Source organism: Equus caballus, chromosome X (assembly GCF_041296265.1).
Source record: "Equus caballus isolate H_3958 breed thoroughbred chromosome X, TB-T2T, whole genome shotgun sequence".
NCBI lineage: Eukaryota > Metazoa > Chordata > Mammalia > Perissodactyla > Equidae > Equus > Equus caballus.
In genome coordinates, this window is record NC_091715.1 from 66449706 (window position 1) to 66475688 (window position 25983).

The following is a 25983-nucleotide window of genomic DNA, read 5'->3' on the forward strand; positions in this document are numbered from 1 at the left end:
TTTTATAAGATGAGGCCATTAGTTCCCTGTTCTTCTCTTTATCTCTCATCTCTTCTACCTGTCTTGTCATTTGTCTTTTCACATTGCCAAGAGGGATAACATTTATGTTTTGCTCTTTCTTTATAATTAAGTATCCTGTGCTTTTGTGTCTTGGTTATTTATGAAAGCTGAAATCAGTATGCAGTGTTTATATTAATGTGGCTATTTGAAATTTTTCTCTCTTCTATCAAGTGTCATGAGAGCGTTAACATTTCTTAATTTGTACAACGTTTTGTTTTTTTCTGGATTTTCTAATTGCCTTTATTTTTTTTTCTTGCATTGTCTGTAGTATCCATAGTTTCTCTAATTTCTTAAGGGTAGATAAAATCTTGAGCCCTGCTCCTTCTCTTTTTTTTTTTTTTTGGAGGCCTGTCTTCTGGAGCCCTCCTTGAATCCATCCAGACTGAATGCTCCTTTTGACTGTTGTGTAGCTGTCATCCTTGGACTTACTTTTATTAGTCTCTGGTTTTAGGTCCCTTCTTTCCAGAACCCAGTGTGTACCTCTGTCTTTCTTTACTCCCTCGTTTTGCTGGAGTATATTCCTAAATAACTTCCTAGGAAAGGGGTGAGAGGTGAACTTTGAGTCTTTGCCATCTGGAAATGTCTTTTTTTTCACTATCAAGCTCAATGTATAGTTGGCTAGGAATAAAACTATAGGTTCAAAATAATTTTCCCTTAGAATTTTGAAGGCATTTCTCTATTATTCTTTCACACACCCAGTGTTGCTGATGAGATGATCAACCTATTCCAATTCTTGTTCCTTTAACTGTTAATATTTTCCCTCTCTGGGAGATTTTAGGATTTTTGTTTTATCTTTGATGTTCTGAAATTTTATGATGTGTCTAGAGGTTGAGCAAAACGGCTGGCTACCCCATATATGAGGCCTGTAAGCCCCACCCATGTACATAGAACCATTATGCTGGGGGACCTCTAAATTCCAGAATGGAGATGTCTTTGCTCTTGGACACTAATGCCCACATTAGCTACTTCAATTCCTTTTAGATGACTTAATCTCTTTAGAGAAGAACCTTCTGATTTTTTTTTTTTTTTTTTTTTTTTTTTGCCTTGGGGATAAATGCTTAAATACTAGGAGTTCTATAAATAAGGACAGGAGATGATTATTCAATACACAGGCTTTCAGTGGATTTCTCACATTTCATTCTCACTCTCTCCCTTACCTGGCATTTCCAAGTTTCAAACTTCTCTGGGGTCCGCCTACAGGGCAAACTAGCATCCTCCCAGCTTGTAAGCCCCACTCTGTCACTTTCTCTGCCCTTCTTTATCGGTCAGCATCCCATACACTTTCTGTCTTTCAGAAAGATGTTGAAACCTCTTTTTTGCTTATTCCCTTAATTATTCTCTTCCTTGTGTCTTTTTTTAGTTGTTTAATGGGATCTTGGGAGAGAGAGGAGCTAAAATTGTTTGTTTAGTCAGCCACCTTGATCCAGATGTCTACATACTTGTCAAATTTTAAAGTTTATAAGCTTTTTGTGATTTTTTTTGGAAACTATTTGTAATTAGGAGCAATAAGCTATAGAATGGACAAACCTACATCGTTTACCCATTAGGATAAATTAGAGAATTCATTAGTGTTAAAGCTCTGTGAAAGAGAATAGTAGACAGCAATAAAATCTTATTCTCTATTGCTCCATGGCAAGATGGCTTTAGTTCCCTAAAGTAACAATCAAACAATGGATATGCATAAAATTGACTCTAATGAATAGAGTATTTTGCTATACTTCATTTCATTTCTTTATATTTTATCCTAATTTCTTTTTGAGTGGGTAGCTCTGTTGAGATGCAGTGGAAAAGATTTATGAGACAATACTCAGCGTGAGGCTTTCTTCACTCACTGTCATGGTCATAAGCAAGAGTCAGGAATTTTCCTCTGAGAAAAGAAGATTTCCATAGAAACACCCTCTGCTGGATTCTAATCAACAGTCATTGAAAAAAATTTCTCTCAGTTTTACAGTTACTGAAACGGTATCGGTCTACCATGATGTCACATAACCAATTGTTTTTTATTTACCTCAAGGGAGGTCCTGGCCACACTTGGATACAACCGACACTAAAATGCCAAGCTATTTAAGGAGAGCATTGCAACTTTATCTAATCTCACAGTGAAATGGTCTTCCTGGCCTCACAGTTTTCCTCACTAGTCCTTTTCTACCATTGGTGATTCTAGTTTTACAGTATTTAAAGATCTGAATTTGTATCCCAGGCCCTTTACTGTTTTTTCCCAATCCTCAGGTTTGTGTTTCACAGGCATCGATTGTAGGCTGAATCTCTGCTGATTATATCACCACTGATTAACCTCCCTGCCCCTAAGATACTTTTATCTTGGACTCTCCTTTGAATTCAATTTACTGTACTTACACCCTGTCCTTCCTGACGGTCCCCTTTGGACTAATCTCTGAGATTCACTTTCTATACTTACATTCCTGTCAGCCAGTCCTGGGTTCATGGTCCACTGGCCATGCACGCACTAAGTTTGTATCCTTGTTATCCACCCAACTCCATGGATATATTTGAACCATTAGTTACATAGCCTTTCTTTCATCATCTGAGCCCTAGTTATAATAGTTGGACTTTTGTCTACAACGTATTTCAAGATCACCTTAAACTGAATGACTCATCTTTCCCTAAAATCCTTCCCACTGCTTAATTTTTCTAAGATATTTAGAACACTTTTGCCCTCTTAGAATCAATAGCCATCTGTTTAAATTTGCTTCTTACCTGTGTCCTATTCCCCTCCCCCTCAAATTCTGACTTGCAACTCTCTTTTCACTAGCTACCTCCCTTTTACTCTTCCCCATTTTTGATGTTGAATGTTGTGGTCAAATATGGCTTAGAGGTAGTTTATGTGGTTTAGGTTTCTATTGGGAACCAGAATGGATTTCATAGACTGCTAATGATAGTGAAATTTTAGACAAGGGAAAAAGTATAAACTAAATGGATTGCACGGGCGATCTCATTTTGGTCTTAATGCCACTCTAACCTGCATTTGTCCAGCTTTGTAAAGGTAAACTGCAACATCGTTATAAAACTGTTCAAGAGCCATTTAAGAATTCATAATTAAGAGGATGTATTTGTGCTGATATTTTCTGAATCCAGAACTCAGGATTGGCTGGGATGGTTTTATCCTGGTGCTTCTGTAAGTTCTATAGGTACATTCTAATTTATAAACTGATTCTATTCACAAATTATAGCCTTTAGTGATTTCCAAGTATTACAAGTGGAAGTGTGTATTTTTCTTCTTATGTGTCAAAGTACCTTTCAGTATAGAAGTGTGAGGAATTACAAATTAAATAAGCAGATACTCCCAAGGGAAGGCAGTGACATCCAGTATATATTGCTGCCCTTCCTATTCAAAGATGTCACTAGTGATTTCACCCATACTTGTAGGGAGCAAAGACTAAACCTTCAACCAGAAGTCCTTTCTCTGTGACATACATACAAAGTGCTTTTTGATTTGTGGCTGGCTGCAGCTGCTGTTTGTAGAGCCCATCACTGTCTGTATTTCTGTGTTCAACTTGGGATCAGCTAAAAGCCTTTGCTCAAAAAGAGTTTCCAAATTCCTTATTGTTGCATTTCAAGCTGGTCTCTGCTGCTGTTTTCCCAAACAGCCCACAACTACATCATGTTATTTGAAGCTATACTTTCGCACATCTTTTAGAGTATTTCTTATGCCACCTCTGCTTATGGTTATGCCATAAAACTCACCATACCAAAGATGCTTGAGTATCCTTCTGTCATTGCATCTCTGCACATGTCAGCAATGAACACTATTTTAATGCTCATAGACCAGCTGACTTCCAGAATCTCAGTAGTGGTGGTCCTCTCTTGCCATTTTACATTAAGCCTGACTCCAACTCTGACAATAAAACGGTTCAACGAGGTAGACGTGACATCTGTGATGGATGTGAATTTCAAAGTCATACAAAAGCTGGACACAACTTGCATTATCCATTAATGCGAATCAGTTCAGTCAGCTTCTATTTTTCCAGCTCTGATCTGTATGTTAGGAATAGAATCAAACATAGGAAACAGATGATCAGAGCATGAGAGCATTTCCCCCCTTTGCGTTAGTAGCTGTATGTTTAAAATAACTCATCTTTCACCCTTGATGTGCATCTTAAGCAAATTTAACCTTGCCCAGAGGACAAGTCCACACGGATTCTGAACGTACAAATAAAGCTACCTTTGAGGAGCTTACTACCAATGGGGGAAGAAAAATTAATATTAAAGATATATAAATTATTATTTGATATGTGTTAGGTAATCCATACAGCCCAAAAATGGGAAGTAAGAAAAGCCAGAGATTGAACTGGTCTGTAGTATAATTTCTTGCTGATGCCCCACTATGGTAATGACTTCAAAGATACTGTTCTTTTTTATTTTTCTTTCTACTTTGCAGTCACTTGCATTGTTGAGCAGCGATTTCTAAATCAAACTATCTAGGGAGCAGAATTCAGTAACTGCTTTTAGCTCTATGTGAAAAATGTTGGTTGTGTTTAGCTTCCATGTTTAGCTTTAATACATAAATTCACTTGTCATCAGACATATTTACAACAGGGGATAGCAATCCCTGGCACTCACACCAAGGTGCCACTTTCCTTTGGCCTTTGGCCTGATTTCTGCCACCTCTACCCCTACCCTGCTCATGGCAGCTCCCATAAGATGCTCTGTTGAGTATTCTTGTTTGCTTGCTCTCAGGAGCTGGCACACTTTATTCAGCAACCAGCACATACTGTGCGTCCTGTCTTGTCACACTGCTTTTCAAGCCTTACTACCTCCTGTTATGTACTGTTACCATTCGTTGAATTGCAAAGCAAGGATTACTTGCATGTTGTTTCTCTGTGTATGTTAAAGATCGTGTCTAGTTCAGTGCCCTCCATATGATAAGTAATCAGGGTTTGCTCAGCAGACAACACCACCCTGAGTGACCTTCTCCAGACCGTTTGTTGAAAATCAGAGCATGTTGAGTTAAGGGTTCTTATAAGATTGGAAGTGTGTTCAATGTCAGCTTCTTATATCTATGACATATCCATCAAACTGGTTTGGGCAACCCTACTTCACTCATTGGTACTGGCTGCTCAAGTCTATGTGAGCTAGAATGGTGCTATGGTGGAATCACTTGGAGATTTTGTTAAATATCTCAAGGTATAAATTATTTTATTCATTTTATTGTATTTTATTTGAAGGTGCAAGCTGATTGCTGATGGGTGGTGCTAGTGATGGCAGTGGTTGTAATAAGAAAAATAGATTTATTCAAGAACATTGAAAGAGAAATCTTCTTTAAAAAATGGTGATTTGCCAGTCTTAGAAAGCCTGGTAGATACCTGCCTCCTCTTGAGAGAGATGAAGTACCAATTTATATAAACAGATTAACTCTAGGAATGAAAGGTGAAAAACATTATCTACATGAGAGTCCTATTTTACCAGTGGCAGAAGAGGATTTAGCCTTTTTAGTCTCCAGAAAATCAACTAGTTGAAGAATGAACAATGCAGCAGTTTCTCAAAATGTAGTTCAAGGACTACTTGCATCAGAATCCTATAGTGAGCAAGTTGAAAATTCAGATTCAAGGATTCCCAACTCAGCCTACTCAATCTAAATTTGGGGAAGAGAAGGCCCAAGATTCTATGTTTTAACGCTCAGGTCTAGTGATTCTGGTGCAAACCAAAGTTTGAGAGTCACTGACCTACAGAGTCTCTCACTCTCAAGATGCCTTTGATTTGATTACTGCCAGTACTATAATGAGTCCTTAGTCTACCTCTCTATGGTTGATCCTAAGAAATGAGGTCCAATTAGGGTCTAATAAAATCCTAGCTTTAAGGAATGGATTACTGATAGTCCTATTATTCTTTCAACAGATAGATATTTATTAGGGGCCTACTATGTTTGCCAGGCTCAGAGTCAGGCACTAGGTATACAAAAATGGATAAAATGCGGCCCCTACCCTCAAGAAGCTTATTAGAAATTTCCTATGGATCATCTAATACAATCAAATACATTAGTCATGAAATATAAAATGAATTGTATTTATTCTATGTCATGGTAAAAAGAAAAAAAGTGGCTAATAATTTTGTGGGTTTAGATACTCGTTTGTAACAATATCTGGAGAGTCCCTAGCAATAATGGATGTATTCCTCGTGCCTCACTGTTAATGAATTGTTTCCAGCTGAGATCCCTGTATTCTGCAGGTGCTTTTTACCATAGGAAACAAGGGTGTAATCAGTTAATAAAGTGTAAAGAATTAGATTTTTTTTTTTCCCTCTAGCAAAATGCTGGCTGCGGCCAACATTCCTGATGCCTCCTCCCTTGTGCAATAGGAAAACAATATTCGAAGAGAGAAGCCTGTTTTGTTTATATTCTGCAACTTGCCTATGGAGGCCGTGCTAATGAATTCAAAACTCAAGCTAGAATTCCAGACTTTTTATACAAGCAATCACTGATTTTTGTCTTTACCATTACAGTATACAGAGGATAGTTTTCCCTCCTACCTCTAATTGAAACTCAAATAAGGGCAGTGTTTTGTGTTGTTTTCTTCTGTTTTTTATTGAGAAAATAGAAACTATGTTCAAAGCATTTTCATACACAGGCAGTCCCCTTCTAATGAACATTTGACTTATGAATGTCCCATATTCATCAATAGCCTCTCTTAAGGGACTTTAAGCTATTCCTACTACCCATGGAAGATGGAGTTGTTTCTGCTGTCTGCAGGAGTTTGTTTTTCCCTTAGACCTCCTCCTCTGGGAGCTTGAGCCTCACGAGTTCCCATCAGACCCTTTGGAATAATACGTGAGCGGGTACTACTACTGCTGCCACCAGGACACAAGAAGGTGCTGGAGGCCCTGCCAGAACATCCATAAGAGCCGAGCCCCTGAGGGAACACCAAGTTTGAAGGAAATTCTGGAATTGTAGTTGGCGATAGTAAGGAGGTCCTCCATTTGGACTTCAAAATTCCTTTCCCCTAAAAACAGCACTATGCTGTAATAACATAGCCTTGTAAAATGTAATTATCTGACAAATTCACCTATCAAGACCACAGCCAGGTATCGAGCAGTAAGCAAATGGCCTCTAAGCTGCCAGAGACTGTGCATCTTATTCACTGGAAAAGCCATTCAGAAACACACTAACTGCTTATTTATTCTGTTTGTACATGATTCTAATTAGTTTTAATAAGATTTCAAGCCTATAGCAGATTATAAACAACAAATTTGGAGGGACTGGAAAGGATGTTACAAGTAGGTGAAATGAAATCTGATAGTTGACAGCAGGGTAAGAGACAAAAAAGCATTAAAAAGAAGTTTAAGAACTCAAAAACCAACGACAGTGAAACACTGCTTCACATCCACAAGAATGGCTGAAATTAAAAACTGACAACCAAGTGTAGTGAAGACACTGGAACTCTCATACATTGCTGGCGGGAGTATAAAATGGTACGCTCACTCTGGAAATAATTTGGCAGTTCCTTACAACAAATACTTACCATATAACCCGGAGGTTCCTCTCCTAGGTGTTCACCCAAGAAAATGAAAACATACATCCCCAAAAAGACTCATATATGAATGTTCATATCAGCTTTATTCATAATAGCCCCAATCTGGAAATAACCCAAGTGTCCCTCAACAGGTGAATGCATTAAAAAATTGTGGTATATCCATACAATAAAATACTATTCAGCAATAAAAAGGAATGAATTACTGATACCCATAACAACATGGATGAATCTCACAGACATTATGTTGAATGAAAGAAACAACACACAAAAATCATACAGTCATATTGTATGATTCCATTTCTGTGAAATTCTAGAATGGGAAAAACTAATAGAAATCAGATGATAGAAATCATCTGGTAGAATCAGAATATCAGTGATAGAAATCAGAACAGTGGTTGCCTAGGGTGGGAGGTAGCACTGAAGAATGACTGGAAGGGGCAAAAGGGAAAATTCTGGGGTGACGGATATGTTCTATATCTTGATTTGAGTGGTGGTTACTAAGGTGTGTACATTTTTTCAAAACTCTTCAAACTGTATGCTTAAAATGTGTCCATTTTACTTTATATAAATTGTAGCTCAAATTTTCATAAGGTACAAAAATTTACAAAGGGAAAAAGTCCTTCAGAGGATCCCCCTGCTGTAGGATAAAGTCTAAATTCCTTAACATCATCTAGCCCTTATTTAATGTCTCTTGGCTTATTCCTTCCCATGCATCCCCACCTCCTACCACTTATTCTAAGCTACTTGTATTTCCAAAAACTGCTATTCTTTCTCTTTCCTCTGAACCTTTAAACACAATGCTCCCTTTGCTTGGAATTTCTTTTTGGTTTCCCATTCATCACTAAATCCTTGACATCCTTCAGGACTCACGGAGGTTGCACCTCCTCCAAGACTTGTCTACTTCCAGTCTGTATTAGGTGCTTTCACTCTTGCTCCCAGAGAACTTTATGCTTCTCTCTAACAAAGCATATACGGCTTTGTAATGTAATTGTAATTTTTTTTAAAAAACTGTCAAAACCATAATGGACTGGGGCCATTTAATGTACGGGCAAATAGTCTTCTACATATTCAGTAAGCCCTGAATTAAATCATATACTGCAGACTAATTTCTGTCCAAAATAGCTGAAGTAAGTTTCAGTGCTCAAAGTTATCAAGAAAACTCTTCTATCCAGAATGACTTGTTCTTGCAGAGTTGCAAATGATTGAGATCTTATTATAAATAGCAGTTTGGGTTTATATTATTATTAGTATGTAGCTTACTTATATTGAGGGTTGGGTAACTTTCTATAGGCTTTATCTGGAAACTTAGCCAGACTTTATTGTTTATTCTATAGGAAAATGCATTTTACATTCCAGTCAAGTGACTCAAAAGTACTGCTAAGTTGAACCATGTGAAACTACTGATATTCAACCATTTTTGTCATACAAAAATGGCAGTTTCATATGGTTCAAGCTAAATTTTTTTAAATATAACCCTATGGCAAGTTGGAGATTACCTATACATTCATTTATTAATTTTATATTTAATACATGAATATATTCTGCAAGATGCTAATCTTGAACATTAAGGTTGTTAGGTATACTTGTTCTATGTAAACAGTAAATCACAGGATTTTGAAGAAAATTTGTATAGAATGTTGAAGTTTTCTTGAGTCCTACCCATGTTTTTTCCAATTAATCAGAGATGCAGCAGACATGAGGATTCTGGATTGTTTATTTTTTGAACTAACGCTAGGATGAAAATCTGGATTTATGTCTTCTTTTTTAACCCCCAAACTATCTAACCAGTCTATTTTGAAGATGAATCTTAATCATAGTAATAGCTAACATTTATTGAGTGCATATTACATGCTGGATACTATGTAACCCTACGACTACTTTATGAGCAAAGTACTATAATTATCCCTATTTACAGATGAGGAAATTAAAGCTTGAGTAACTTGCCCAAGGTTACACAGCTACAAGTGGCAGAGTTGAGATTAGAATCACTCACTTCTACTACTCTGTCCACTGTTTACCTCAAGCTACATATTTTTAACCACAAAGAAGCACTCTTAATGAAAAGATTATGATTCAATTCAGCAAGTATATATTTAATCTGTGTTTATCATTAGTGAATCCAGGCCCATTCACATATGAAATATTTTATATTATTATGAGAGATCATCATAACAGTAGAGGACCGAGTACCAAAATGAGTCTTATAGACCACAGGTACCATAGGAGTTCTGTAGGAGTCTAGGAGAGGGAGAGAATAATCGTGTGCTTTGTTATGACTAACTCCCAGAAGAGCGTTAACATAAATGGTACCATCCAATCATAATTGCATGTACAGCATTCTGGGAACAAACCAAAAGTTCAGCACAAATAGGAATGTGGAAAAATCATGGATGTATAATAATGAAGTCCAAGAGGGAGTAGCAAACTCAGTTTAATTCTGGGCAGACGTCAGTAGCATGTGAGGGAAGTTAGAAATCCATGACTAGGCTCTCTGAACCCCAGAACTCTATGGAGAAATGAGATTTGAAGGATTACTCGTTAGGTATTCAGGGCAGAAGAGAGGGGATTCAGAGATTAACCAAAATTTTATTTCTACATGACTAGAATAATAATGGTATCAAAAATAAAAGGATTTGTACAGTGGAGGGGAAGATGGGCTCAGGCTTTAGACACACTGAATTTAAGGTGAAGGTAGACTGTCTACAGAAAACTAGTTTTTTATGTTGGCTATGGTTAACTGGGGTCAACCTTTAACTCATCTGCTTGTTATTTTTACAGATGGCCCTTCTGAATTTCTTCTTCCCTGAAGAGAAGTCATATTCTGAAGAAGAAAGTAGGCGTGTTCGCCGCAATAAAAGAAGCAAAAGCAGTGAAGGAGCAGATGGTAAGTCTACCTGGGTGATCTCTTATCACATCTCAGTTAATGAGAGACCCCTTCTGAGAACTACCTTCTCAAGTGTGCTTCACCATCTCATATATTGTCCACAAACCCAAGGTCACAGAAGAAGGTTTTTCCAGACTAGCCTACCAATCAGTCTTTTGAGAAAAGAACTGGCTATACGAGGATCCTCTCTCCTCCAATCCCAGATACTTTCAGTCCTTTCACAGTATGTCTGAGAGCCATGGTAACATTAGTTTCTCTCAAGATCACCCTCTATAAGGACCTCAACTGTCCTGGGGGCATCTCACATCTACTAAGGCCACCAAGAGGATTCATGCCTATTCTTGGAATTGACAGCATTGTGCCATGGTGGCACTTACATTATATATTAATTCCAATGATAATCATGTCAATGTTGGTATCAACTACCATGCTCAAATATGAACTAGAGTTGCTAAAATTCATCTGTAAGTTTCTTGAGGGCAGGGATTCATTTCTCTTTGTATAACTCCAGAATCTAGCCTAGTATTTGGCAAATTGTTAGAGTTTGAAATGTAAGTTGGTGATGTTGAGTGTGCCTTCATCTAGATTATGGTGTGCCATGAAAACCGTCTCTATTGAGGGTGAAACAGATTTGAGTTAACCAGCAATGCATTTTGTGAAGCATAACAAAATGTTGAGCTAGCTCCTAGGAAGAGCCTTTGAATCTCTCTATTTCAACATCACTCTGTCAATTGACAGAATGCTACCTCTTTGACACAGGAGTTTGTAGAATGCATAGCTCTGGGCTGCTGCAAAGCCATCTGGACTCAAAGACAGCATGTGTCTGGCTACATCTGCCAAAGATATATGTCTGGGGAGTTTCAAAACAATATGACTTTATAAAGATGAGAATGAGATTTTTAGGCTGACATTTGTCAATGTGAGTGAGGGCCGGTGATGGAAGTAGTTCCAGAAGGCATGAGCTATTGAAGAAATGGGGCCAGGACTTTGTCAGTAGGGGCAAGACGAAGTAGAACTGGATGAAGTCTGAAAAAGAGCTCAAAACAAGGACCCTATAATTAAAAAAAGAGAGAGAGTCAGAGAAATTAGATAAGTGAGGTATTCTAGTCAATGGAGGTGGCAGCAGTATTGAGCCCTTGAATGGAGAACTGAACCAGTGAGGCCGTTCTCTAGAGCAGACACTTTGCATACAATTGATGACGAAGTTCAAGCCTAGGAAATGTGGTCCGTGAAGTAAAAGGCACCTGTTATTCACATATTGCTTGCAGCCAGTTTCCTGGAAAGGCCATGGTCTTTCCTCTCCTAATTGCTTCACCCTTTGATACATGTAGGTCTTTCCACCTTTGACTCTTCCCCTGAGGCTACTCCCAGTACCACCAAATCTTTCATATTCCCTGGTTGCTAAGGAGGAGAGGAGAAAGATGGTAAGAGCAACATCACCTTCTGTAGTGGGCATAGTCTTTCCTTCCTCTCCAAGTGGGAAGTCTGATAGCTTCTAAAGTTTACCTCTTCATCTGGTCTCCCAACTTTTTCTCTTAAAGAAAGCAGCTTCCTTCTCTCTCCCAAACCACTTTATCTGGATCTGGCTACCAATATCTCTGCTACTGATCTTCCTTACAGTATTTATTCTGTTTTGATACAAAAGTTTTTCTCTCTGGCCAAGGCCAAAGCCTCTCATTAATTTTTAGCACTTCTTATCTAATTTCTTCCTGGTCTGATACTCTAGTCAATCACTAGATTCTAATCATTTTGTGCCAATGCCTAATTTCTCATGCAATCCCAGATATTTTTCTTGTAACAGTATAGCTGGGAGGAATCCAAAAACCCCTTAAAGTTAGGAGCATAGAATGTCTGAGAGACCTGAATTTGATTACATTTCCAGCCTTTTACCTGGGAGGCTACAGAACCATTTCTTTAGATGTGGTGGGTAATCCAATGAGTTAAAGGGTGACAAGTCAACCCAAATCTCCTTTACTTTTGAACCATTTCTGTTACTCTGCTGAGTATCTGCTATGTTTATTCAAGACGTTCCTCAAATATTTGCTGAGAAAATACAGAAGCTTATATAATACTAGAATGGAAATGCCGTAGGATATTAGTGTTTGTCTATTTTGTTTGCTTTTACATCCCTATTGCCTAGAAAAGGGTCTGGCACATAGTAGACCTTCGATAAATATTTTTCTTTTTGCCCTCAAAGAGCTTAACTTCCAGTGTAAAGAGACAGACAATAAACAAAATTGGGGGTGATAAATGTTGTAGAGAAAAATATAAGAGGGAGAGAAAGTGACAAGGTGGGCTGTAAAGTGATCGGGGAAGGTCCCTCCTTATTAGAGGAGAGAGCTGAATGAAATGAAGGTGTGAGCCATGCAAATATCTGGGGGTGGGAGGGGAGAGAGGAAACAGTAAATACAAATGCTGTAAAAGCAGAAGAATGCTTGGTATGTTCCAAAAAGATCAGTGTGGCTGGGAACAAAGTGAGCAAGAGAGAGAAGGAGATGAGATCAGAGAGCAAAGTCCAATCTAGAGCCTTGTTGGCCAAGGTAAGGACTCTGACTTTTACACTGAGTGAAATAGGGAACCAGTGAAGAATATTGAGCACAGGAGTGACAAGATCTGACAATGTGCTGCAGGGAGAAAGGACAGAAGCAGGAAGACCTGTTAGGGGGTGTATAACAATAATCCAGGCAAGAGATGATGATGATTTTAACCAGAATAGAGGCAGTGTGGGTGGTGAGAAGTGGTCAGATTCTGGATAGATTTTGAAGGAGTAACTGACAGAATTTTCAGATTGATTAAATAAGGGGTATGAGAGACAGAGAAGAGCCATGGATGACCTCACAGTTTTGAACTTAAGGAACTAGACTAATAGAATTGCCATTTCTCAGATGGGTAAATACAGGGGAGGAGCAGGGTAAAGAGGTGTAGAGAAGGAATCAGGAATTCAGTTAGTCATGCTAAGTTTGAGGTGCCTATTAGATGACCAAGTATATATACATTAAAGGGGCAGCTGGATATATTAGTCTACACTGTGTATCATTGTGTCTCAGGACAATGAGCTGACTCTGTTTTATAAAAATGAAGAACTTCTCGTTGAAGAAGTGAGTCTATGAACCATCTGAACAGAGTAAGAGGTAGGATGGGATAGGTAAATCAGAGTGGGGTGAATTAAGGCCAAAAAAACACCTATCAGGTATTGATTCTAAATCCACAAGTTACTTGATATATTATAATAAAAATGTAGCTTATCCAACTCAGGTTTGCATCACAAGTGTCAAAGAAAAAGCCATTTACCTTGAATATTTAAGAACATGACAGAGATTTCAGGAAGAAAACATTTTTCAAAAGTCAAACATAGAGATAAGTTTAAAAAGAGAGCAAGAAAATCAATTCTAGGTCCTTGTATAATTTTTTTGATTTGTTACTATCCTTTAATTTCACTTCAGTTCCCAAAACTTTGTTTTATTGTTATTTAATAAGCCTTCTAGGCACTACCAGAAGAAGTATAAAGATGAATAAGACCCTCAGAGAAGCTTACAGTTTAATGAGGGAGCAGATACATTTATAGGCAACAGGTAAAAAAAAAAAAGCAAAGTAGTGAAGGTGGGTCCTGGGGTTTTACCTTACACAACACCAGTACACAGAAGACACTCAAGTATTTGTTAAATGAATGACTGAACAAACAAATCAGGGGAAGGTGTCTAGATTTTCTATCTTGGAACTACAGATATTAAGCTTGATGATCTTCACTAATCCTTGTGGGAGAAAAAAAAAATTCAACGAATGGTTCACTCACACTTAGGAAAAGCAAGGGACGTGTAGTGATCCATAGGAGCCTGCATAGATTCACCAGGAATAAATCAGGGTACAGAAGCCTATTTTCCTGTTTACACTGGGCTTCTTAACTAGTTGATTAGAGGCATAACATGGGCATAGTCTATCTTGCCTTAAAAGAAGTCAGTGGCTATATCCAGAGCATGTCCCATCTTTCTGACCCACCATTCAAGAAATGGTTGGATTCATCTCAATTTCTCCAATTGAATTACTCTATAAATGAAGACATTGACTAGGAAGCAGGAGTTCCAAACGCAGGGTTAGTTCCCCTTTAATATAAGTCTTGGCACTTTATGACTTCAATTCTTAGAAAATGAGTGAAGTCTTTTTCTTTACTACATCTCTACCTTAAATTTACTGCTCTTTTTGTGAGCTGGCCAAAATATTTGATACAGGTTTTAAGTTCATTTTTGCTAATTATATGAGGCCTTTTGGTTGTTGTTCTGCAAGGAAAGCATGACCCCTTCATTGTAGGTGTTGTGAGTCACAACAGTTCCAGAAATCTGTACCAGGATTTCCTGCTGAGACCTATCCTCATGATATGTTTCTGAAGTAATGATAGCTCTAGGTAGCTTGCTTGGTCATCTCTTGCAAGGTACTCCAGAAATCTGTAGAACTTTATTTTTTAGTTAGAATGAAATGTAGAATATATTTAGAGGGTCATAAGGTCTTAGAATCAGATAACATGAATCTAGAATTCCCACAGAGGTAGTTTCCATGTTTTATAAATATTATTGTAAAACTACCTGTTGTCTTCCTGTAGGAGCATTTTCAGGAATCAATCAAAATATTAATCTTTCCACACCCGCCCTCCCTGCCCCATCTTTCTATCCTAGTAAGAGAATAAAAATGAACATGCATTTCCCCTGATTGGTTTGTTTGGTCATTCATTTAACAAATGAACATTCATTAAATGAACATAGTGTAAGAGAAAAGGTCCCAGACTCAGTTGCAATTTCTGGATCCCAATCCTGATGTCACTGCCATCTTACCAGCCATGTGACCTTGGAGGAGTGACATCCTTCTAAGCCTCAGTTTCTTTAGCTGTAAAATGGGAGTAATTAGACCTCCTTACCTCACACAGTTGTTGTAATGATCAAAAGTGTTAATGTATGCAAAAATACTTTAGAAATTATTAACTGTTATTACTATGTTCTCTCCAGAAAATGAACATAATAGCATGGTCCCCCAGACATTTTAGGCACTCATATTCATTAATTTATGGATGACCATTATAATTTCTACAAAGATACTCTCTTTCAGCCAGATTGTCCTTTTCTGTGCTCACTGATGCTATCCAAGCCCATAGGAAGAAGACTTCAAGCCTCAAACTGTGGCCTACTCATCACAGCAAATGGTCACATCTGTACAGTTCTATGTCACTCTCTTTTTCTGTCTAGCTCGCTGTGTATGTGTGTCCCTTTTTGTCAATATCTCTTTGTAGTTTTCTTTACTTTTGGACAGATAAAAAAAAGTTACTATTCTTTTTTGGTATTATAAAAGAGTAAAGGGGAAAAACAAATAAGATTGAAATAGATCCTTTTTCCTTTGTTTCTTAAAAATAATTATAGAATAGACCATAGCTCCATTAAATTGATACAGATGAACGTGAAAGGCTATGGCCTCAAAGAAGCAGACTTTCTGCCTATACAAATGTTAGCTGGAATTACGAAGTGCCCTCATTCTGGTATTGCTCTTGTATTTATTGCTTTTCAGTGAGCCGTCACTGTGCTATTATCAAATGAGAGAGACTAAAATCATTTTTAGAGCTGATAGAGAGTCTCAGGGCCTCGTTCACAAGACAAAAGTAAACCTTTTGAAGGTTTACCACGTGTGTAGACTTGAAGAGGATTGTTGATTTCAGGTGTAGAGTCCCCAAGGTTGCCTGCTGGTCATGGAAGCCAACAGCTTAAGTACCCACAGCAGAACACTCTGGACACTGGCTTTATATCAAATAAGATGTTAAGTAAGCTAACATGTCTTAGCTTGCTCATACTTCAAAATGCCCTTTAAAGCTATGTTTTCGTTGATGGAACTAGCCCTGTAGTAATTGATCTCAATAGGCTTTTACCACTGACACTTGGTTAACCAGCATTTTTAGAATACCAATTACTTGTAAGACATTGTACCAGGCTCTATAGGTGGTATAGCTACCAAACTCCTGCCCTCAGTACCTAAGCCCCAAAGTGAACTGGGTGTAGAGGCTAGTTACAGATTAGGCTGCTTAAAAATATTTATGAGACTTTTAAAATTACAAAAATAATACATATTCATCGTAACAAACATAAGCAATACAGAATCATGTAAGGTAAAATGCTAACATGCCTGCTTCCCACAGAAAAATGCTGTAAAGGTAAGAGATCTTTGAGGAATGTGTTACTTGCCTAAAGGAGGTCACAGGCCCAGCTGACCTGAAGTTCTCTAAAGGTGCTTCTAGTCTGTCTCGCTCTATCTTAAATTGCTTCCAGTTATTTGTTTCTCAACATTAGGAAATGTGATGAACTCTAAGCCAGGAGACCAAGATTCTATTCCCAGCTCTGCCATTAGTAGTTATACTAGCAGTATGACCTTGGGCAAATCTTAACTTCACTTCTCTGATCTTAGTTTTTTTTTAAAAGTTAGCCTAGAATCATTGATTCTCTGCTCAGATGTAAGACATTCAAAATAATCTAAGGAGTTTTTTCACACCCCTGGAAATTCTGACCACTCTGTACCCCATTAATAAAACTATAGTGAGATAGTACTATTACTGATGAGATTATATCGTATCCCTCAGATATATTAGGTTATGAAAAACATATTGAACTACTAGAACAAATGGTCTAATTGTTTCCTTCCAATTCTCTTATAATTTGCTCCGAACTATTCCTGATTTCTATACTATAATGATAATAGCTAGGATAGGTTTAGCCATTTGGATGATATCTGATTTATCAAATACTCAGGGTTTCAGTTTGGATGGTCAAATGAGCCTTTTCATTAGTGTCCATGAAGAGGATAAGTAAGGATTAAGAGTGTGCGTGTGGTTTCAAGAAGTGAAGGCTAAGAAGGTTAATCTGTTGGCTAAGCGGTGAACTCTTAGCTCCCTTTGTATGGTTCCTCAAAATATCACAGGCAGATGTAGATGCAGAGACAGAAAGTTCCTGTTGGCTCTTTAGTGTATTGCTTATGCAACCCTGTCTTACTCTAGATTTTACTCCTAGACCTGCAGGCCCTCTTCTGTTTCACAGGTGAGGAACTACTACAGCTTCCTTTTTTTTCCATTCATTCATTCAATAAATGTTTATTAAGTACAAACTAGTTGTTGAATAAATGTTCACTGTTTGGAACACTAGGGGCACAGTGGTGAACAAAATACATCCCTACCTTCATCAAACTCACAGTTGGATGATTTCAACACAGTATAGTAAGTGGTATAATAGGGTGCTATGGGACACATCAGGGAATGTCTCCTAATGGGGGTAATATCTGAGCTACAACCTGACCGACGCTCAAGAGTTAGCCAGGTGAAGATTTGGGGAAAGGGTAAACCAGGCATAGAGACCATACATGTTGGAATGCTTAGAGTAAAAGGGAGCTTGGCTCATTTGGGGAACCAAAAGAAGTTTGCAGGATTAGTGTAGATTTCTAAAGGGGAAGTGTTCATAAATGAACTGGCCAACAGGGGCCAAATCATGCAGGGCCTTAGAGTCCGTTTAATGGAGCATAGAAACTATCCTAAAGGCAATGGGGAAGCACAGGATAAATGTTAAGAATAGATCATATGGCAAGTATCTTCAAATACTACATGCATATACTCTGAACCAGCAATTCCACTTTTACTTCTAGATATTCTCACACAAGGGAAATTATTTATCAACAACAATATTCTTTGCTGTACTATTTGTAATAGCAGAGGATTGGAAATAACCTAAATGTCCATTATTTAGGAAATGATTAAATAAATTATGATAAATCTGTAACTGGTAACTGTGGTTGCTCTGGGGAAGCAAACTGAGTGTTTGAGGTTGGGGTGGGGAGAAACTAAACTTAATTTCCATGCTTCTGTATCTTTTGAATTTTTTTAACATCTACCTGTACTACTAATTTAGAATAAACAAAGAAAATTTAATTTTTAAAATAAAATATGCATGATATGTCATTTTTCTACCCATCACACAAGTACATTAGCAGTAATTTTATGACATCCTATGCTAATTAGAAGGTGGGAAAGCCCATATATTTGTGGAAAGACTATAAATTGGATTTTATTCCAGCTTTATTGAGGTATAATTAACAAATAAAAATTGTATATATTTAAGGTATACAATGTGATATTTTGATATACATATACTTTGTAAAATGATTACCACAATCAAGCTAATCAACATTTCTATAGAACCTCACGTACTTACCTTTTTTGTGATGATAACACTTAAGATCTACTCTCTTAGTAAATTTTAAGTAAAGACTACAGTATTATTGATTATAGTCACCATGATATGCATTAGATCTCCAGAACTTATTCATCTTGCATAACTGAAACTTTGTGCCCTTGACCAACATCTCCCCATTTCCCCTACCCTCCAGCTCCTGGCAACCACCATTCTACTCTCTGCTTCTGTGAGTTTAATTTTTTTAGATTCCACATATAAGTGATATCAAGCAATATTTGTCTTTCTGTGTCTGACTTATTTCACTTAGGGTAATATCTTCCAAGTTCAACTATGTTGTTATAAATGGCATGACTTCCTTCTTTTTTGAGGCTCAATGCATATACTCTGTGTGTGTGCGTGTGTGTGTGTGTGTGTGTTACATTTTCTTTTTCCATTCATCTGTCAACGAATACTTAAGTTGTTACCGTATCTTGGCTATTATGAATATTGCTGCAATAAACATGAGAGTGCAGATATGTCTTCAAGATACTAATTTCATTTCCTTTGTATTTACACCCAGAAGTAGGATTACTGGATCATATGGTGTTTCTATTTTTAATATTTGAGGAACCTCCATTCTGTTTTCCATAGTGACTGTACTGATTTACATTCCTACCACCCCTGTACAAGGATTCCCTTTTCTCCACATCCTCGCTAACACTTATTGTCTCTTCTCTTTTTGATCATGGCCATTCTAATAGGTGTGAGGTGATATCTCATTGTGGTTTTGATTTGTATCTCCCTGATGATTATTGATGTTGAGCATCTTCTCATATATCTGTTGGGCACTTGTATGTCTTCTTTGGAAAACTGTCTATTCAGGTCCTTTGCTTATTTTTTAATCAGGTTATTATTATTTTGCTATTGAGTTGTTAGAATTTCTTACATATTTTGGATATTAACCCCTTATCACATGTATGGCTTGCAAATATTTTCTCCTATTCTGTGGGTTGTCTCTTCACTCTGTTGATTGTTTCCTTTACTGTGAGGCACTTTTTAGTTTGATGCAATTCCACTTGTCTATTTTTGTTTGCCTGTGCTTTTGAAGTCATACCCAAAACGTCATTGCCCAGACCAATGTCAAGAAGCTTTTTCTCTATGTTTTCTTCTAGAGCTTTACCATTTCAGGTCTATGTTTAAGTCTTTAATCCATTTTGAGTTAATTTTTGTATGTGGTGTGAGATAGGGTCCAACTTCATTCTTCTGCATGTGGCTGTCCAGTTTTCCCAACACCATTTATTTAAGAGAATATCCTTTCCCCATTATGTGCTCTTGGCACCTTTGTGGAATATCAGCAGCCCATAAGTGCATAGATTTACTTCTGGGCTCTCTATTTCTATTTCATTACTCTATATGTCTTTTTATGCCACAACCATACTGTTCTGATTACAGGCATACCTCAGACATATTATGGGTTCAGTTCCAGACTACTGCAATAAAGTGAATATTGCAATAAAGTGAGTCATGTGAATTTTTTGGTTTCCCAGTGCGTACAAAGTTTACACTATAGTGTAGTCTACTAAGTGTGCCACAGCATTGTCCAGAAAAACAATGTACATACCTTAATTTAAAAAATTCTTTATTGCTAAAAAATGCTAACCATCACCTGAACCTTCAGCGAGTCATAATCTTCTGCTGGTGGAGGGTCTTTTTAAAAACACAGTATCTGTGAAGCACAATAAAGCAAAGTGCAATAATATGAGATATGCCTGTACTCTTTTCTCTTTTCAAGATTGGCACCTGAGCTAACATCTGTTGCCAATCTTTTTTTTCTTTTCTTTTCTTCTTCTTCTCCCCAAAGCGCCCCAGTACATAGTTGTATACTCTGGTTGTAGGTCCTTCTGGTTGTGCTATGTGGGACGCCACCTCAGCATGTCTTGATGAGTGGCGCCATAGCCACGCCTAGGATTCAAACTAGGCAAAACCCTGAGCCACCAAAGTGGAGCACACGAACTTAACCACTCGGCCACAGGCTCGCCCCCTGTACTGTCTTTTGTTGTTAGTGCCATGGAGTCTATTCTGACTCCTAGCAACTCTGTGTACAGCAGAGCAGAGCCCTGCCCTGTCTTTTTGCGCCATCCTCCCACCTTGCAGCGCTATATCAAACAATGTTCCCGTCCTGTTCACAGGATTTTCATGGCCAAGTGTTTTGGAAGTGGGTGACCAGGTCCTTCTTCCTAGTCTGTCTAGTCTGGAAGCTCCACTAACACCTGTCCACCATGGGTGACCCTGCTGCTATTTGAAATACCCCTGGCTTAGCTTTCAGCATCACAGCAGCACGCAACTGCCACAGTATGCCAACCAGCACATGGGTGGTGTGCTTCCCTGAGCAAGAAACCCAGGCTGCAGCAGTAAGAGAGCCAAATCTTAACCAACAGACCACCAGATTGCCTTTGATTATTCTACCTTTGCATTGTATTTTGAAATCAGGAAATGTAATGCCTCCAGCTTTGATTTTTTTGCTTAATATTGCTTGGGCTATATGGGGTCTTTTATGGTTCCATATGAATTTTAGGATTGTTTTTTCTATTTCTGTGAAAAATTTCATTGGAGTTTTGATAGAGATTGCATTGAATCTTTAGATGGCTTTAGGTAATATGAACATTTTAACAATATCGATTCTTCCAATCCAAGATCACAGGATATCTTCCCATTTTTTTCGTGTCTTTTTCAATTTCTTTTATCAGTGTTTTGTAGCTTTCAGTTACAGATCTCTCACTTCCTTGGTTAAGTTTATTACTAAGTATTTTATTCTTTTTGATGCAATTGTAAATGGGGTGATTTTCTTAATTTCTTTTTTGGATAGTTCGTTATTAGTGTATAGAAACACAACTGATTTTTGTATGTTGGTTTTGTATCCTGCAACTTTACTAAATTCATTTATTATTTCTAAGAGTTTCTTGGTGGAGTCTAGGGTTTTCTATATATAGGATCATATCATCTGCAAACAGAGACAATTTTACTTTTTCCTGTCCAATTTGAATGTCTTTTATTTCTTTTCTTGCCTAATTGCTCTGGCTATAGGACTTTAAGTACTGTGTTGAATAGAAGTGGTGAGAGGGGGCATCTTTGTCTTCTTCCTGATCTTAGAGAAAGAGCTTTCAGCTTTTCACTGTTAAGTATGATGTATGATGTTAGCTGTGGGCTTGTTATACATGGCCATTTTTTTTTCTTTTTTTTTTTTTTTAAAGATTTTATTTTTTTTCCTCAAAGCCCCCCGGTACATAGTTGTATATTCTTCGTTGTGGGTCCTTCTAGTTGTGGCATGTGGGACGCTGCCTCAGCGTGGCTTGATGAGCAGTGCCATGTCCGCGCCCAGGATTCAAACTGACGAAACACCGGGCCGCCTGCAGCGGAGCGCGCGAACTTAACCACTCGGCCACGGGGCCAGCCCCCTATACATGGCCTTTTTTACGTTGAGATACTTTCCTTCTATAACTAATGTGTGAAGAGTTTTTATCATGAAAGGATGTTGAATTTTGTCAAATGCTTTTCTACATCTATTGAGATGATCACATGGTTTTTATCCTTCATTCTGTTAATGCGGTGTGTCACATTTGAGAATATAAATTGTTATGCCCATCTTGGATATTAATCCAACTTTCTAGTAAAATTAAACATTAGGATACCTTTGATCCAGCATTTAAAGTTTTGGGAATCTATCCTACAGAAATAAGACTATCAGTACATAGGTCATATATACAAGGATGTTTATTATAGCACTGTTTTAGTGGCAAAAAGAGGAATAACCTTTCTATCTATGAATAAAGAAATGATTGAATAAATTATGACATAGCCATACTATTGAATATTATGCAGCTATTAAAAGGAATGAGTTAGTTTTATGTATGGACCTGAAAGAATAGCCATGTTCCTTTGCTAGGTAATAAAACGCAAGTTTCACAGTAATGTGTATAATATGATCTCATTTTCATAAAAAAGAGAAAGATTTTAAAACCCTAAAAATGTTTATAGATAGATAGATAGATATAGATATGAACATAGGAACAGATGTGGGAAGCAGAGGCACCAACCTGTGAATTCCTGATTACCTCAGATGGAAGGGGGTTAAATCGGAAAGGGATAACTGTTAAGTGGTTCATTATATAGTTCTGTATGGTTTGACTTGTTACAATAAGCATTTGTTACTGTAATTTATAAAAAACGTAGTAAAGAAAAAAGTGGATAAAATGGGGAGAAAAATGGCCTGGAGGGGGCATGAGGGAGACAAAGAAGGCAATTAGGAGTTGCTGCAATGATACACATAAGGAATGATGGTGACTGAATTAGAGTAGCGGCAAAGGAGACAGAAGTAGACAGATTTAGTTAGTAGGTAGAAAAAACTAGGACTTGGTGATTTGATTGAAGGGAGAAAAAAAGGAGTCAAGGAAGCCACTCAGATTTCTGGCAAGGTGCTATACTATTCACTGAGATAATGATCGGAGGAGGAAGATGTGTGGATTTAGACAGGTTGAGTTTCAGGTCCCTATGGGAAATTCAAGAGGAGGAAACCTGTGAGCAGTTGGAGATATGCATCTGAAGCTCAGGAAACATATCTGGGCTGGAAATATAGATACGGAGATCATTAGCAATGTTGGCACTCTCTCAGTTACAAGTGACAGATAGCTGGCCTAAACTGGATTCAGATTTTGAAAAAGAGGGGGCACAGGATTTATTGGCTCATTTAACTATAAAGTCTCTGATGAAGCTGGGTTAAAATTTGGCTGAACCTTGGAGCTCAAATGATGTCATCAGGACTTTCTCAGTTCTGCTTTCCTTTGTATTGGCCTCTTCTTCAGCCAGATTCTCCCTATAAGGTGGCAAAAATAGCAACAAGCATCTCTAGGCTTATATCTTACCAATTTAGCAAGCCCAGTGGAAAAAGCGTGTCTCATCCATCCACTGAATTCAGTAAGAAGGATGTTGTTGGCCACATTGGTGAGAGCAGTTTTAGTAGAGTAATAGGGACAGAAGAGTTAAGAATCAAGTCAGATGAGTAAATAGAAAATAGCAAATATAAATGAAAGGGAGGGAGAGAATAGAGTAATAACTAGAGATTTATTAACCATTTCCTATGTGCAAGGCACCTTGTTATACCCAGGGATAGAAAAATTGGTAAGATAAGGTTCCTTAGTTCTGGAAGCCCATGGTCTTCATAAAAGAGAAAATCTTGTAAAATAATTCCCAGAGGTGTTAAGTGCTTATATAGAGGTATGATAAGTTTGCAGTAGAAGCATAGAGGAAGGAACCACAAAATGGCCAATCAAATACGTTAAGTGCATCTCCAAGGAGAAGTACACACTGGCTGGCACATACTAGGCATGCATACAGGAAGAATGAGGTGACATTTGAATTGGATTTTGGAGGATGAATGGGACTTTGATGAAGAAAAGTAGAAAGTGCATTTCTGACAAACTGAACAGCAAGTACAATTCCCTAAGGTGTGCTGGCTCTCCTCGTGGCTTAGGAAACCTGATATGCAACATAGGAGCTTGGAGGCAGGACTGAAGGAAGCAGAACCTTTGGGCAGAGAAAATGTGACAAGAGCCCAGAACAGCCTGACGGGCTTTCAAATGCCCACTCAGGCATTTGATAAATGGCATTTTAATCTCAAATTATCTTGGCATCTTCTCCACCTCACTACATCTCTCCTCTACCCTCCATACACTTGAGAAGTAAATATTAGCAAGGCAAACACAATTCTTCCTTTTTACTGAATACAAGATATAAGCCAGTGTAATGATTCTTAACCTTGGTAGCAGTTTTAATTTCCCTCATCTTCTACTTACTAATCTCTGGTTCAGGGTAGCAAAATACATTTAGACCCTCAATGTAATTTAGAAGCAATGATTGATCCTACTTTCTTGTTTAGGACTCCAAGCTGACTTAGAAGACATAGATCTGGTGCCATTAACATGTTCAGAAATGTAGAGTAGCAATTTTTGAAATGGTAAAGTACCAAGCTGTAGGCTTATGAATCTTGGCTGCATTTTACCACTGCTTCCAGGATACAGCCCTTTAATGAACCTAGTACTGTGGTGCATTAGGTCAGTTGTTTAGGGTCTAGCCTCACTGGGATTCGATATACCCCAAGCCAGGGATCTAACCAATCTATGCTATTTGTCAAATGGTGTACCAGAGACAAGGTGGCTTTGTGCAGATCTAGTCTCCCTATAGCAAAACAACTCATGGGCCTGGCCTGCTGCCAGAAAGTTTGTAGTGTTGTCTTTATGAAATTCAGTGCATCATTATCTTACATTGTGCCAGAAGAGCGGGAAGAAGATTGACTTGGTAATTCGCTATGTTTTGATCCTAATCTGTTTAGAAATATGATTTCTTAAAAAGGAAATGGAAAAAGAATGTGTTTCTCATGATAACTTCACAGTGTCTCCTGAGAGGATGTTCAGTTATTGTAAATACAGCAATTTGATTCTGTCTTCGAATTTCAGATATATTTCATCTGTTAAAAAATAAACTACATTGAAATGATCAAATTTTAAAGTATGAATTGCACGCTTTCAAAAATGAAATTTTATATTTCAGGTCACACATTTAAATCTCTATTTTGTTCAAAAGAAAAAACTTCTTACATGAGTCATAAAGTCATTGGTTTGTATTGTGCATTATCTTTACAAGTCATCTCCAAAGCTCTTTAAAACATAGGTTTACACTGAAACCAATTTAAAGGAGAAGGATATATTTGTGGAACAAATATTTTATCTCAGAGGTTGTTTTCAAGTTTCAGTTCAGCATTTTGAATTTAATGTGTTCTCCTCACCCCCAGCATAGTATGCAAAATCCAGAGGCTATCAGAAACAAGGCCCAAATTTAGTACAGTAAAGCTTCCAGTGCATGAATGAAATATACATATAAGAAAAAAAAACTCAGTTGATATCAAGAAGCAGGTTTTCTGACCCTTGGTTTCTCTCTTGGACAGCTTGAGGTAAGGAAAGAGATAGAATTTAAAGTCACATACACCTGATTTCAAATTTAAAGTCAAAGAGACCTAATTTCAAATCCTTGCTCTATTACTTTTAGCTTTGTGGCCTTGGCAAGTCATGTAACTTCTCTCGGCATAAGTTTCCTCAGTATATAAAGACAATAGTGGTACTTCCTTTGTTGCAATATTATAGCAATTAAAGATAATATAAAATGCCTAATTCAGTGCTGGCACATCCAGGTTCTCAATAATTGGTAATTATTAGTATCAACTGCAAAATGAAAATAGTACTAATCCATCTACTTCTCAGGTTATGGGTAGAATAAATGAGAATGCTTTTTCTCAAACATCACAACCTCTTAGCTACTT

At 37.6% G+C, this 25983-nt stretch overlaps 1 protein-coding gene across 4 annotated transcripts in view; it reads left to right on the top strand.

The window, feature by feature from the left end:
• EDA (ectodysplasin A) overlaps positions 1-25983 on the top strand; it is a 355239-nt gene that overhangs the window by 255357 nt on the left and 73899 nt on the right. For all 4 annotated transcript variants that reach the window (XM_014728950.3, XM_023634102.2, XM_070258716.1 and 1 more), the window contains exon 2: positions 10323-10428. In XM_014728950.3, the coding sequence (XP_014584436.2) occupies positions 10323-10428 (106 nt within the window). The remainder of the gene's footprint in view (positions 1-10322; positions 10429-25983) is intronic.